Here is a 12,870-nt window from a genome sequence, read left to right as displayed (position 1 = left end):
TCCAATTCTATAATACCCAGCCCAAAGATTCCAAATAGGGAACCTTAGTGAACAGGGACAGAGGGACTTTAGCCCATATGTAGGCTAAAGCCCTCACTCAAATATATACATCAATTTTTTTTATATGTAGATATATACATATATTAATTCACTTTGCTCAATTTATTAAAGCCCAATTCACAAAAGCTCTCACTCAATATCTTAATCATGATTCATGAGCCTACTTTCATTCTAATCAAGCCCATTTTAAAAGTAGTTCAATACAAAAAATAATAATAAAATAATACTTTATTAAAAAAATAAAATAATACTATTGACAATATTTTATTTTATTTTAGATGAAAATTTGAAAAATACATTTATCAATTATTTTTATTAATTTTGATTTAATATTTATTCAAGCCCTCACTCAACTAAATTTTTGGCTTCGTCACTGTTAGTGAAGAAACAAAAAGATCTTTTTAAGAGTGGAAAGAAATGAGTGTTTTGAGTTGGACTCTAGCTAATCTTAAACTAATATTACCTGTTTCTCTTAATTTGTAATTAACATCAATTAATAAAAATATAAATATTTAATTTAATGATTAATACCATTTTAAATACTGTATTTTATAAAAATTATTGATCAAGTCCTTTGTTTGTTAAATAATAAATTAGACCTTGTATTTGTTAAAATATCATGAAATAATACTATAAGCTCAATTTTCGGCAATTATTTTTTAGTATAACCAATTTGAAGATAATTTATATCATGAACATATGCACGAAATGTAACCAGTCTTGCAACACATCTAAATCAGGTTATATATTATTAAGTTTTATTTTGATAAAAAATCAGCTCAGGGTATTATTTTGTATCATTTTGATAAATAAAAAGATCTAATTTGTTATTTAACAAAATAGAACCTAATATGTAATTATTACAAAATACAGAGTCCAAAATAATATAATTTAACATTAAACATACATTTAATTTGAATACAAAGTCTTCAAAAGTCACATGATATAATAAAAACAAGTTCTTAGTTAAATGAAATACTAATCAAAACAAATATATAGAAATAAAGTGTAATAAAGTATGTGTAGAGACCTACCCTATATATAAATTGAGAAACATGAATGAAAATACTGAATAATAAGCTTGTTGAATATGGTTTTTAAAATATCAATTTTTGCTATTACTTCTATTATAAAAAAAATCTAAATGCGGCAAATTTGTATAGAATTTTGCACACATCACCTACTTTATGAAATAATCCTTTACATTAGATAAAAATGGAAAGTGAGATAATCAACTTAAAAAGAGTTGAAAGGTACAAGATTTGATTCTTCCCATGCTTTAAACTTGGTAGGGTTTAAATAATCATGGTCAACTTAAGCATTGCTTTCCTTAATTGATTCCATATCCTTTCTAGACCATAAGAATTAAAAACAAAAGAAACTACCTTTACTAATACAATATGAACCAAAATCAATTTTATTTATTTATTAATTTGGACAATAATGTAAAACATGAACAAGATGTTAGAATATTTATATAAGGTAATATTAAATTAAATTATTATTAATATATATTGATTTTAATTGATTCAATATAATAAAGTCAATATTTACTTAATTGATAAAATATTTTAATAAATGGTCATTATTTATTTTGTTACCACCCAATTTGTTTTGATTAATTATTAAAATATTTTATTAATTACTTATTGTGTCAGAAATTTTAATAAAAAAAATCTTATTTATTAATTTATATAAATATAGGGTATTAATCTTTAAGCCCGTCACATTCATTCTATCAAATTACTATAAAAGAGAGCCAATAAAAGTTCGAAAGGTCTATATCCACTAATTTATTTTTCTTTTATTTTGCAGATCTAAAGAATAAATATTTACATCATGTGCACCTTCATATACAACAATTGTTTTTATTAAAATGATTGTTTTTTAATGAAAATTCATTTCACCAAAATAAAAGAAAGAACACATAATTTTCACTAGTGCTATTTATGAATGACCAACCTTTTGGTTTCTTATTAGTTTTGACTTGTACCCATGAATACATTATATCTTTTCAATGGCAAAATTAATTTTGGGCTATGCTTATAATTGAAATTGCACTAAAGATTCTTGGTAGAAATCTAAAGAAAAAAAGGTAAAACTTTGAAAGTGCAGTTGAAGCTTTTTAAGGCATGGAATGAAATTGCGTGCATATTTTCTTGGAAGGTACTGTTTGGTTATATTATTATTAGTTAGTTGGATAAATATTAATTGATTATTGATTATTGTGCTTATAAATTCATTTCACCAAACAAAAAAGAAAGAACACATAATTTTCACTAGTGCTATTTATGAATGACCAACCTTTTGGTTTCTTATTAGTTTTGACTTGTACCCATGAATACATTATATCTTTTCAATGGCAAAATTAATTTTGGGCTATGCTTATAATTGAAATTGCACTAAAGATTCTTGGTAGAAATCTAAAGAAAAAAAGGTAAAACTTTGAAAGTGCAGTTGAAGCTTTTTAAGGCATGGAATGAAATTGCGTGCATATTTTCTTGGAAGGTACTGTTTGGTTATATTATTATTAGTTAGTTGGATAAATATTAAAGCTGAAACTTGCTTTGCTAGGCTGTCAGTCTCTCAGTCCTTTCAATGAAAAAGCTTTCGACCACGCTATACATATATATTTCATTACAAATAAAAAGATACTTCCTTCTTTACAGAAGGAGAAGGTAATAAAAAACATTAGGGAATATGACTATGTAAATAAAAAACAACCCAATTCATATCCATTAATTATATATATATGTATTGCTTAATTTGTTTGAAGTGGACTTGTCATTTGTAGTTAAGACTTTGTTTGGTTGAACAAGAAAAACTTCAAAGACTTTGATAAACACTTATAACTAACTTTCAGAATAATGATAAAGTTTGGGGAGGTTGAAAAAGCCATGTATACATATATGACATATATAGGTTTATTAACAAAGAAATAATTTGTTATTGTAATAAAGTGGTAGATATATATACATACCTTTATTCCTTGTATGGTTTTATATAGATGGATTTATATATAAGAGAGGGATATAAGTAAGTGGGGACAAAAAATGGGAAGGAGAGAGATGCTTTTTGCATGTTATGATTGGCATTGACTTGCTTGTCCAAATGTCTTTGGAAAGTTCACTTTTTTATTTTTTATTTTATAATTTCTAGTGTCCTAATTGTGGGATTTTCCCCTCTCATATAAGAATTATACCCTTATATTTATAGGCCTATTCCCATCTAGGCCCCAATTATACACAAAACCATAAGAGACACATAATTTTGTTTTTTAAATTTAGTTTGTTTTTTTCTCAACCCAAGGCACTAACAATAGTCCCTACTAATACTATAGTGACTTGAAAGAGGATTCAACACACAACACAACACAAGCTATAGTAGCTTCATCATATGTAGAAACAAACCTATGTATGTCTTCATTTTGATCTTCCCAATAGTCTCCTATACTAAACTTTGAAAAGTATATTTACTTTTCAATTTAACTCGGATTCTCATGTTCTTGTCACACTAATTATTTAGGAGATTTTTAAAAAATGTCCAAAATTTTGAAAAAAAAAACCCAAAAGTACATAATTTTGAATAGATTACAAAAATACTAAGCCACATATTAAATTTATTTCTCTTGTATCAGAAAATTACCAAAGGATATTATAATACAATTTTTTTGGTAACTAAAATATTTACAAATTTATCACTATATATTATAAAATTGTTACATATATAATTATCACAAATTATTGCCTGTATTTTTTTTTGAAAGAGTAATTAGAATTACTTATAAATTTACGATATATATTCGTAAACCGTGCAAGAATCTCTTCGAACCAAGACATCTCATCGTCTAATCTGAAGGACATACTTTGTTAACCATGCTAAAGTAAGTAAGCAATATGAGATAAAACTGCCACAAAATCTAAACAATAAAATTATGATAAAACTGTATTATAAAATTATTACATATATAATTATCACGTTATTGTTTGTATTTTTCAATTAATTATTTTTGCTGTAATTACGTGTAAAAAAATACTTCAAATTGGTAAAAAGATGTAGTCTTTTTTTTATTTTTTTTTATTTTTTATTTAATACATTTATTTTATAAAAGGGATACATGTTGAAATTACATAAAAATCATCAATGATAAAATAGATCTTGTTTAATAATTAGAAAACCCTAATACATCAATTTAAGATAAATTAATAAACAGTCACCAGGTAATTTAAATTTAGCTCTCAAAGAGTACAATTTTTCCCTTTTAAAACAATGAACACAAAATTTGTTTTTAAAGAGAAAAAACAACATTAATATTCAAAGGTGTGATAAATTGTAGTAATGTTTTCACATAAAACAAAACAAGGAAATATATAGTACTAATAAATAATATATATATCTACAGAAAAAAACAAAGGATCATCACATAATACAATTTTGTTACCAGTTTTCTTCGAAATTGTTATGGTATGATACTTCTTTTGAGTTAAATTTTGTGCAGTAACCAACACTTGTTTTTGTCTTCTTTTACCATCGAATCTGAAAAAAAATGTGTTTTCTTCTCATCTTGGAAACATATATTATCAGACTTATATATATAAATACATTTATGGTAATAACCATGCCAATATTCCATTTTTTTTGAATCATATATTATAAATATATAAATATTTTTCATATGGTCAAAATCTAAATCAAAATTGATACCATGTATATATGGTTACACTTACATGTCAGAAACTAATGGTATCTACCACATTGTTTAATGATCTAAATTTGTTTTTAAATACATTAATTCATTGTAAATTTTCTTGATTTCAACTACACTCCCGACCTAAAATTATGTACATATTTATATTATATATATGTGCATGGAACTCTGTGTGTATTATTTTGATCCTTGAAATAGGGATGTCATTTTTTGCAATCCATAATTATAAAAAAGAACATAATTAATGCAACTCATTTAGGTTACTTGTTCAATGGAGCATGTCTGTCTGTCAGTTTGATTTGAAAAAAAATTAAAATAAAATAATATAATAAGTTATCGATATTCTGATGATTTTGGCATTGAGAAACTGACCCATCTAACTTGTACATAAAATTTAGTTAATAGGATAAAACAGAAGATTCATTTGGTTTATATTAGTGACTAAAAAATAACCAAACTCTTAACTTAAGTTTAAAATATCAGATAGGTCCAAAATAACAAAAATATTCAATTTCAATTAAGCTATCTTTTCTCGAAACCAAATGAATTAGCATCATTTCAGAATATAAGATTATATAAACACTGCACAAACACAGCTAAAATGAGCTTATTTTTATTATTCAATATTATCATGTCATATATAAATTTCTATATATATATATTAGACCTGAAGAAGCTATTATTTTACCATCAATTGTCAATGATATGTATTTCTTCCTCCAAGTGGAAGATGCCCTTTTAATTCATTTTCCCAATTGGTTGACATAATATATATATATAAATATATATATAGTTACAAAGTAATTATAATCCTAAAAAGGCTAGAGCCTATTAACACTCATGTGGTCACAATAATTTTTTGGACCAATCTCTGCAATCTCAAGATAAAAGGGGTAAACATTAAACAACTATTCAATGAAAAGTTTTTAACAAAGAAACTATAATATATATACTTTTTTATTTTATTATTTTTCCTCTTTCTATTACAATGTAAAATTAAAAGAAAAAAAAAAGGCTTTAATTATTTCAAAGTAGGTGAATAACAGGACAAAAGGAAAGACCTAGTGGCCATTTTACTATACTAATACTACTACTAATACTAACACTCTTTTCTTCTATTTTTTTCTTTTGTATTTTTGGCCTTGGAAAATGTCAAGCTCATTAATTAACATATTTTAATAAGAGGATTCTGTGACAAACCAGAGTCTATTGGATACTCATGGACAATTTGGGTATAAGAAAAGAAAAGTGATTTAGACAAAGTGAAAGCTCACAAATTCTCATTTCCTTTTAAGAGTTAAGTATCCAATGTCTCTTTTATTGGTTACCTTTCATCCCTTTTGAGGTTATTTTACTTTTCTTCCTTTAGCAAAGCCAAATTTAGCCACACCCCACAATCACATTTTAGTTTTTGACCTTAAAAAAATTAAAAATGACTTTACTTGTAACGGTCTTAGTAGGTCATGACAAAAAATTTCATTATATTCCAAGATAAAAAAAAGTCATTATCATATAATGAAAAGAAACCCACTTAGAAACTAATTAGAATAGAAAGGAATATTGAAGGAAGTAGTGACAAAGGACCACAACGTTTACAAAATAGTGCTTATTTGTCTAAATATCATAAGCTCAAAATTCTTTCCATAGACCAACAACAAGTGATTATTAATGAGATACTTTATTAATCACACTATATGGCTGAATATCAGACAGCTTGATCGGGTTTCGAATTCACAAATTTTGGATCTAAAAAATGAACCCGATAGTATGTAACATAAAAATTTAATCTTTTTTTTTTCATCCTTCCCACTAATTAGTAAGGCTGTTTTAATGAACTCTATATGAAACATTCATGGTTTTGTGTAAATGTATAATGCAGCCGTACATATATGGTTTAGGAGATTATGTATAAGAGTATGAGACAAAGGTCCCTCTCTCTCTGGCGGTCACCAACTCCCACTTGCTTCACAACAAGGAAATAGAATGTGAAAATTTGGGTTTCCTTCATTTTTTTTTATATAAACAATTATTTTAACATCTAACTGTTATACCCACTATTTAGCTTCCTCTCATTTGTCCCTTTTCTGATTTATCTTGTTAAGGAGAGAGGAACAACAAACTCCCTTGTCCACTTTTGGACGCTTTGACATTTTTCTTAGGGAGCTAGTAGTAGTAGTAGTAGTAATAGTAATAGGGGTCTACTATTATTAGTCCATTACCAACGTGAGACTACTAAAGCTTCCACCTTTCTTCTTCTTCTTCAACTAAAGTTAAAGACTTTGATGAATATACTTACCCTTCTTTTAATGAAAAGCATACAAAAGAAAAAGCAACTCCTCCTCCTCCTCCTCCTCCTCCACCTTCTCCATTAGCTTGAAAGAGAAGCTCACTGTCACTTGTCAAAAGGGCTAATCTTTTTCTTCTTTCTTCTTCAAAGCCGTAGTTGTGAGTTTTATGTGGAAAAGAAAAGAAATAACTTGAGCTCTCTTTGGCTACGTTCTGACTCTGTTACAGCAAAAAATGATCACTTTAAAGGGTACTAATTACTGAAAGCTCTGACTTTGCTGCTATGCAAAACGACAACTTTGGTGCTTCAGATTATCAGAGCTCTAATAACCCTTTTGGTCTTTGTGGGAGTGTACTAATCTGTAGTGGGTCTGTCTGGTTTTCATCTCTGAAAATTTCATTCCCATTATTACCCATTTTGCTATGGATTCTAGTGGTAAACTACTGATCATTACCCGTATTTGTTTTCTTTATTTATCTATTTTTTTTATTCTGCTCTTCTTTCGTTTTGCTGAAATTATTGTCGTTTGGGAGAGATTTCAGTGATGGGTTTTCACGGGAGTGAAGATAATAAAATGCTGGGACTCAAAGTGTTTCCAATGCACAAGCGTTCAAAGAGGTAGCTTGACACTTGTACTTAAATGTTTTTGTTGCTAAGTAATCTAATTCTTTTGTTATCTAGTAAAGAAATAGCTTCCTTGGGGAAATGGGTGTCTGTCTGAGTTTTCACAGCATATATGTATATGTATATATATATATATATATATTTATAATTACATCTGTTTAGACGTTTTGTCTTCTATGCTACTCATTTATTGCTGATAGAGAGAGGTTTTAAAGTTTGTGTTTTTATTTCTTTTCGGTTATCAAAGTTCAGATCTTCAGTGGGAATTGTATTGGTTTCTTGAAACTTGAGGCTCAACTAATTAGTATGAAATTTCATCATCTGTTTTCTACTTCTTTCTATCTATATGATAGTGAATGAGAGTATTTGGTGGCTTGGTTTTTAAGAAAGTAGATTTTAGTTGTGAAGTGGGAAGAGAGAGAATTATAGACATGAAGTCTTTTGTTCTTCAATCTCATTCTTTTTGCTCACTTTTATGCATTGGCAGCTTTCCAGATAAGAAAAAGGTTGAGGAAGAGGATGAGTTTGGTTGTTCCATGGATGCATCAAACCGTGTCAAACTGGTATGAAAACCACTCACTTTTTTCTCTTTTGCTCTTAAATGATCCAGATTATTATTGTGTCATAAAGATAGGTATTGGTAAAGTGGTCCTTGAAATAAACCAAAAACAAAAAAGAAGAAATTCAGAAAGGGAAATCAAATCAGAGAAAAAAAGACTAGTTTAATGGATTGAAATGGCAAGGCTTCAAATTGTTAAGATGTGATTTTTCTCTTTTCAATAGGATATGGGGCACTTGAAGGCCTGTGTTACCACCAACAACAAGCTATCCCCTAAAAAAGAAGTGCACAACTCTTTGAAGCAAGAGGTACTGACTTTACTGTTCAAGCAATTATGATTAATACAGTGATACAGTATTGTGATGATTAAGCTCTTTAAAGTTGTATGTTGGTTTTAAACAACTTTATTAATCTTTGTGTACAGATTCTGCAACTTGAAAAAAGATTACAAGGCCAATTTCAAGTTCGGTCTACTTTAGAGAAAGCATTGGGTTATAGAACCTCCACACATGAATACACAAGTGATTTTGAAATGCCTAAGGTAAGAATACCTTATTTTCCACATTATACAAAGAAAAATTGAACCTTTTTATGGCATTACCATATGCCTGCATTTTCTTTTCTTCATTCTCTTTTGAATTTTAACTGTTTTTTAACACTTGTTTACTATGGCTTCAGTCTGCAACAGAGCTTATAAAGGAGATTGCTGTATTAGAAGTGGAAGTTACACATTTGGAACAATATCTTCTGGCCTTATATCGGAAAGCGTTTGATGGACAAGCAACCACTGTTTCTCCTCCTGCCAAGGATGAAAGATCAAAATCGCCTCTTACTATTCCCAAGAAAAGGCTATTGGATGCTACTAAAGCTGGTCTGATATCGAAGAGGGAAACTTTGGCTGTTCAATCTAGTAGTCACTTACTTGAAAATCCATGGAAGGAATCAAATGGGATTGGGAAAGAAGAGAAGAATTTAGATTCTAGTGTTCACCGTTGTCACTCATCATTGTCGCAACATTCTGCATTCTCGACTAGAACTTCTCCTCCAGGAGAGTCTTCGGCTAAAGCTGTGCGTTACTGCCATTCTCAACCATTGGCCATGATGGAGGTAACTTATATTGATCTTCTCTTGATTTCCTCTGCTTAAAGCTTAGGTTGCATTTGGTTGGAAGTAATGAAATAGAATTTAATGGAAATGAATCAATTTTCATTTAGTTCTTTTGTTTGGTTGCATTTATAGTATTGGAATGTCATTCTAATGGAATGACTATTTTCATTCCTATTCCTGTGTTTTTATTCCTTCCAACCAAACGTAGCCTCAGTATCCTTGCAAACGACATTGCCTTCATGGGCATCACGGTGAGTGGATTTCTAACCTTTTAATTGCTTTACACAGTATGCTCAGAATGCTTCATCAAACATAATCAGTCTAGCAGAACATCTTGGCACACGCATTTCGGATCATATTCCAGAGACACCTAACAGGCTCTCAGAGGATATGATCAAATGTATTTCAAGTATATTTTGCAAGCTTTCAGACCCACCATTGACACACAATGGCCTTTCATCACCAAATTCATCTCTGTCATCAGTGAGTGGTTTTTCTCCAAGAGAACAGTGTGACATGTGGAGTCCAGGTTTCAGGAATAATTCTTCTTTTGATGTAAGATTGGACAACCCTTTTCATGTGGAAGGACTTAAAGAGTTCAGTGGACCATATAGCACCATGGTTGAAGTGCCATGGATCTATAGAGATAGTCAAAAATTAGGTGACATTGATCATTTGTTACAAAATTTCAGGTGAATCTTTGTTGACTAAGTGTGTCTTTTCCTTTTTAGAATATGTTTTCTTGGAAGTAAACATTACCATTCTTACAAGAAAATTCTATTACTTACAGGACTCTGATCACTAGGCTAGAGGAAGTTGATCCGAGAAAGTTGAAACACGACGAAAAGCTGGCGTTCTGGATTAACATACACAATGCCTTAGTGATGCATGTAATGGTTTAAACAAGTTCATTGTTCACAATTTTATTCTCATTTTAGAATTTCCATAACTAACATCTGTTTTCTACAGGCATTTTTGGCATATGGAATTCCACAAAACAATGTAAAGAGGGTATTTTTACTCCTAAAGGTAATATACGCTTCTCAACTAACTGACTACAGAAAGAAAATAGTGGTAAAATGTTTATGTTAACTCAGTCTTGTTCTTATTCTTGTCTTTATTATTAGGCTGCTTACAACATCGGGGGTCACACAATCAGTGCGGACACCATTCAGGGCTCCATACTTGGATGTCGTATGTCTCGTCCTGGACAGGTTTGTTTCCATTCTCAGACTTTCATCAAACATTGGACACAGACAATGAATTGTCATAATGGAATTTGCTCCTCTTAGTACTTTTCACTGATAAAGCTTGTAACTTGTTATAGTGGTTGCGGTTGCTGCTTTCTCCAAGAACAAAATTTAAGGCCGGAGATGAGCGGCAAGCATATGCAATTGACCATTCAGAACCCCTTCTACACTTTGCACTCTGTTCAGGAAGCCATTCTGATCCTGCAGTATGTTACTATTCTTTGTCTTCTGATCTCATTCGCTTTAATTATTGTCTCCTTAATGTTAACTGCAACTAAAACAGGCTGCATTGCTTCTAATCAAGCTCATTAGTACTCATTCTAAGTCTCAAATCAAATGCTTACATCAAGAAATCAAAGCAGATTTCCTTTCTAGACTTAAATTTCAACCAAATGTTAGCTTCTGTTAGGAAAGTTATTGGAAAACCGGTATCCTCACCTTATTAAATGGATCGAGTATATATTCGTGATGTGGATTTAAGACTTTTGTTCTTTCTTATAGGTTCGGGTTTACACGCCCAAAAGAATAATGCAAGAACTAGAATCAGCTAAAGAAGAGTACATAAGAGCAAGTTTTGGGGTACGAAAGGACCAGAAGATTCTTATACCGAAGATTGTAGAGTCTTTTGCAAAAGATTCGGGTTTATGTTCTGGTGGTGTTTTGGAGATGATCCAACAGACATTGCCTGAATCTCTAAGAAAGAGTGTTAAGAAATGTCAAAGTGGGAAATCGCGAAAGGCCATTGAATGGATTCCTCACAATTTTTCTTTTCGGTATCTGATATCCAAAGAGCTAGTGAAGTGAGTTTAGGATTCAGATTTTTTTTACATAAAATATCTCTTTCTTTTTATTTTAATTTGTACAAAGTAGAATATGAAGCTCAAAAAAGAAGAAGATGAGAATGGTGCAATATGCAGTGTTTTGTTTATCTGCATTTTGTAATCACCATCTTACAATATTACTATGCTGTGAAAAATCATTTTGTGATATTGCTGTAAAACCCTGTATGATTTGAATTCATTGCATTAGTTACCACTGTAAATGAAAATCATGTAATAGATTCCATTATTCATCTTGAATGTTTAAACTTTAGGGTTGTTTGGTTGGTGGTAGTAGAAAAAGTATAAAGTTTTATTTCATTATTTTGTTTGTTTGCAATAAAATTTATTGGAGTCCCATCCAATGAGATTATAATTTTGGGACGTCGGATATCTCTCATTTCTCCATAGTATAATATTGTCTATTTTGGGCTTAAATCTTCGTAGGTTTGCCTTTTTTGGATTTCATCTGAAAAGCTTCATGCCAATGTTCCATCCTTTAAGTTATATAATTATCATACTTTTCATTTTTAATTAATGGGAGATTTTAATTGCACACTCAATAGTGATGTTTTTTTTTTTTTTCAAATGTTTAGGAGATATATAATGAGAATAAGTATAAAAATAAATTAAAATTATATTCTTCCTGATGGCTGAAAAGAATAATTACACTGAAATAGGGGAAATTTTTTTATATTGTAAATGAGTATTATTATTGTACACTAATAGAGTTTAGTACCATCTATAAGTAGCACTTTATTAATAGTTAATGATATTCAAATATAGTTATTATATTAAAATTATGTAGAACCTGGTAATTAATTACAACAACAATATAACACAATACAGATGCCTTTAGCATATAAATTGAGTAGAAACCATCGGAATGGAAGTTCAATATTCCAATCTGAAGTATTGGAATAATGTTTCCACTGCACAACTATATGAAAAAAATGTACTTTAATTTTCTTAATAGAAATATTATTTTATTACACATAAAAATAACTTATAAAGATACTTTTGTCTATAATTAACTTATTTTATTATTTTAAAAGCCATTAAAGCTAGCTTGCAAGAGAAGAAAAAAAAAGAAGACATAAATTCGAACCCAAAACTCTTCATTTTTATTTAATTATAATACCATTTACACTAAAAAAAACTTACTCCATTTCAATATCAAACCAAATAAAATAATAATTAATAATAATTAGGTGAGAGTTCATTATAAAAATAAAAAGCAAGCAATATAATATTATAGCTAGTATAATTTTATTTCATTTCCACTATTATTCTAACTTTATTCTAATAAACCAAAGTTCATCCAACTCAAACTTATCCTATTTTAAACTACATTTAATGTGCACGCATTTGTATTTTGAATTCAATCTTATCTAATCTACTCATTTCTTCAAAATCATTCGATTACATATTGGATTAGATACTTCAAAAATAGTTGT

The 12,870-nt window shown here is 29.2% G+C and overlaps 1 protein-coding gene across 3 annotated transcripts; it reads left to right on the top strand.

Annotated features, from left to right (window-relative positions):
- The first annotated feature begins 6,760 nt into the window (after positions 1 to 6,760).
- LOC115714957 (uncharacterized) lies at positions 6,761 to 11,704 on the top strand. 3 transcript variants are annotated; one of them, XM_030643720.2, is made up of 12 exons: positions 6,761 to 7,490; positions 7,598 to 7,673; positions 8,167 to 8,242; positions 8,463 to 8,546; positions 8,663 to 8,779; positions 8,917 to 9,345; positions 9,634 to 10,037; positions 10,136 to 10,235; positions 10,315 to 10,374; positions 10,473 to 10,559; positions 10,673 to 10,801; positions 11,097 to 11,704. In XM_030643720.2, exons 1-12 carry the CDS (start codon positions 7,478 to 7,480, stop codon positions 11,397 to 11,399), a joined length of 1,878 nt encoding a protein of 625 aa, XP_030499580.1. In that variant the 5' UTR covers positions 6,761 to 7,477; the 3' UTR covers positions 11,400 to 11,704. The 3 variants fall into 3 exon arrangements, with proteins under 3 accessions (XP_030499580.1, XP_060970532.1, XP_060970531.1); XM_061114549.1 differs by lacking the exons at positions 6,761 to 7,490; positions 7,598 to 7,673 and adding an exon at positions 7,787 to 7,983; XM_061114548.1 differs by lacking the exons at positions 6,761 to 7,490; positions 7,598 to 7,673 and having other exon boundaries at positions 7,942 to 8,242.
- Positions 11,705 to 12,870: the final 1,166 nt, after the last annotated feature.

This window comes from Cannabis sativa, chromosome 4 (assembly GCF_029168945.1).
Source record: "Cannabis sativa cultivar Pink pepper isolate KNU-18-1 chromosome 4, ASM2916894v1, whole genome shotgun sequence".
Classification (NCBI taxonomy): domain Eukaryota; kingdom Viridiplantae; phylum Streptophyta; class Magnoliopsida; order Rosales; family Cannabaceae; genus Cannabis; species Cannabis sativa.
Note: the sequence above shows the minus strand (reverse complement) of the source record. Positions and strands in the feature narration are given on the sequence as shown.

What these genes read in the sequence shown, in the direction of transcription:
- LOC115714957 (XM_061114548.1), top strand. Translation starts at nt 8,036, where the DNA reads ATGAGAGTATTTGGTGGCTTGGTTTTTAAGAAAGTAGATTTTAGTTGT. An exon ending in AACCATTGGCCATGATGGAG is followed by an intron (nt 9,346 to 9,633) that starts GTAACTTATATT and finishes TGCTTTACACAG; the next exon opens with TATGCTCAGAATGCTTCATC. An exon ending in CATTTGTTACAAAATTTCAG is followed by an intron (nt 10,038 to 10,135) that starts GTGAATCTTTGT and finishes TATTACTTACAG; the next exon opens with GACTCTGATCACTAGGCTAG.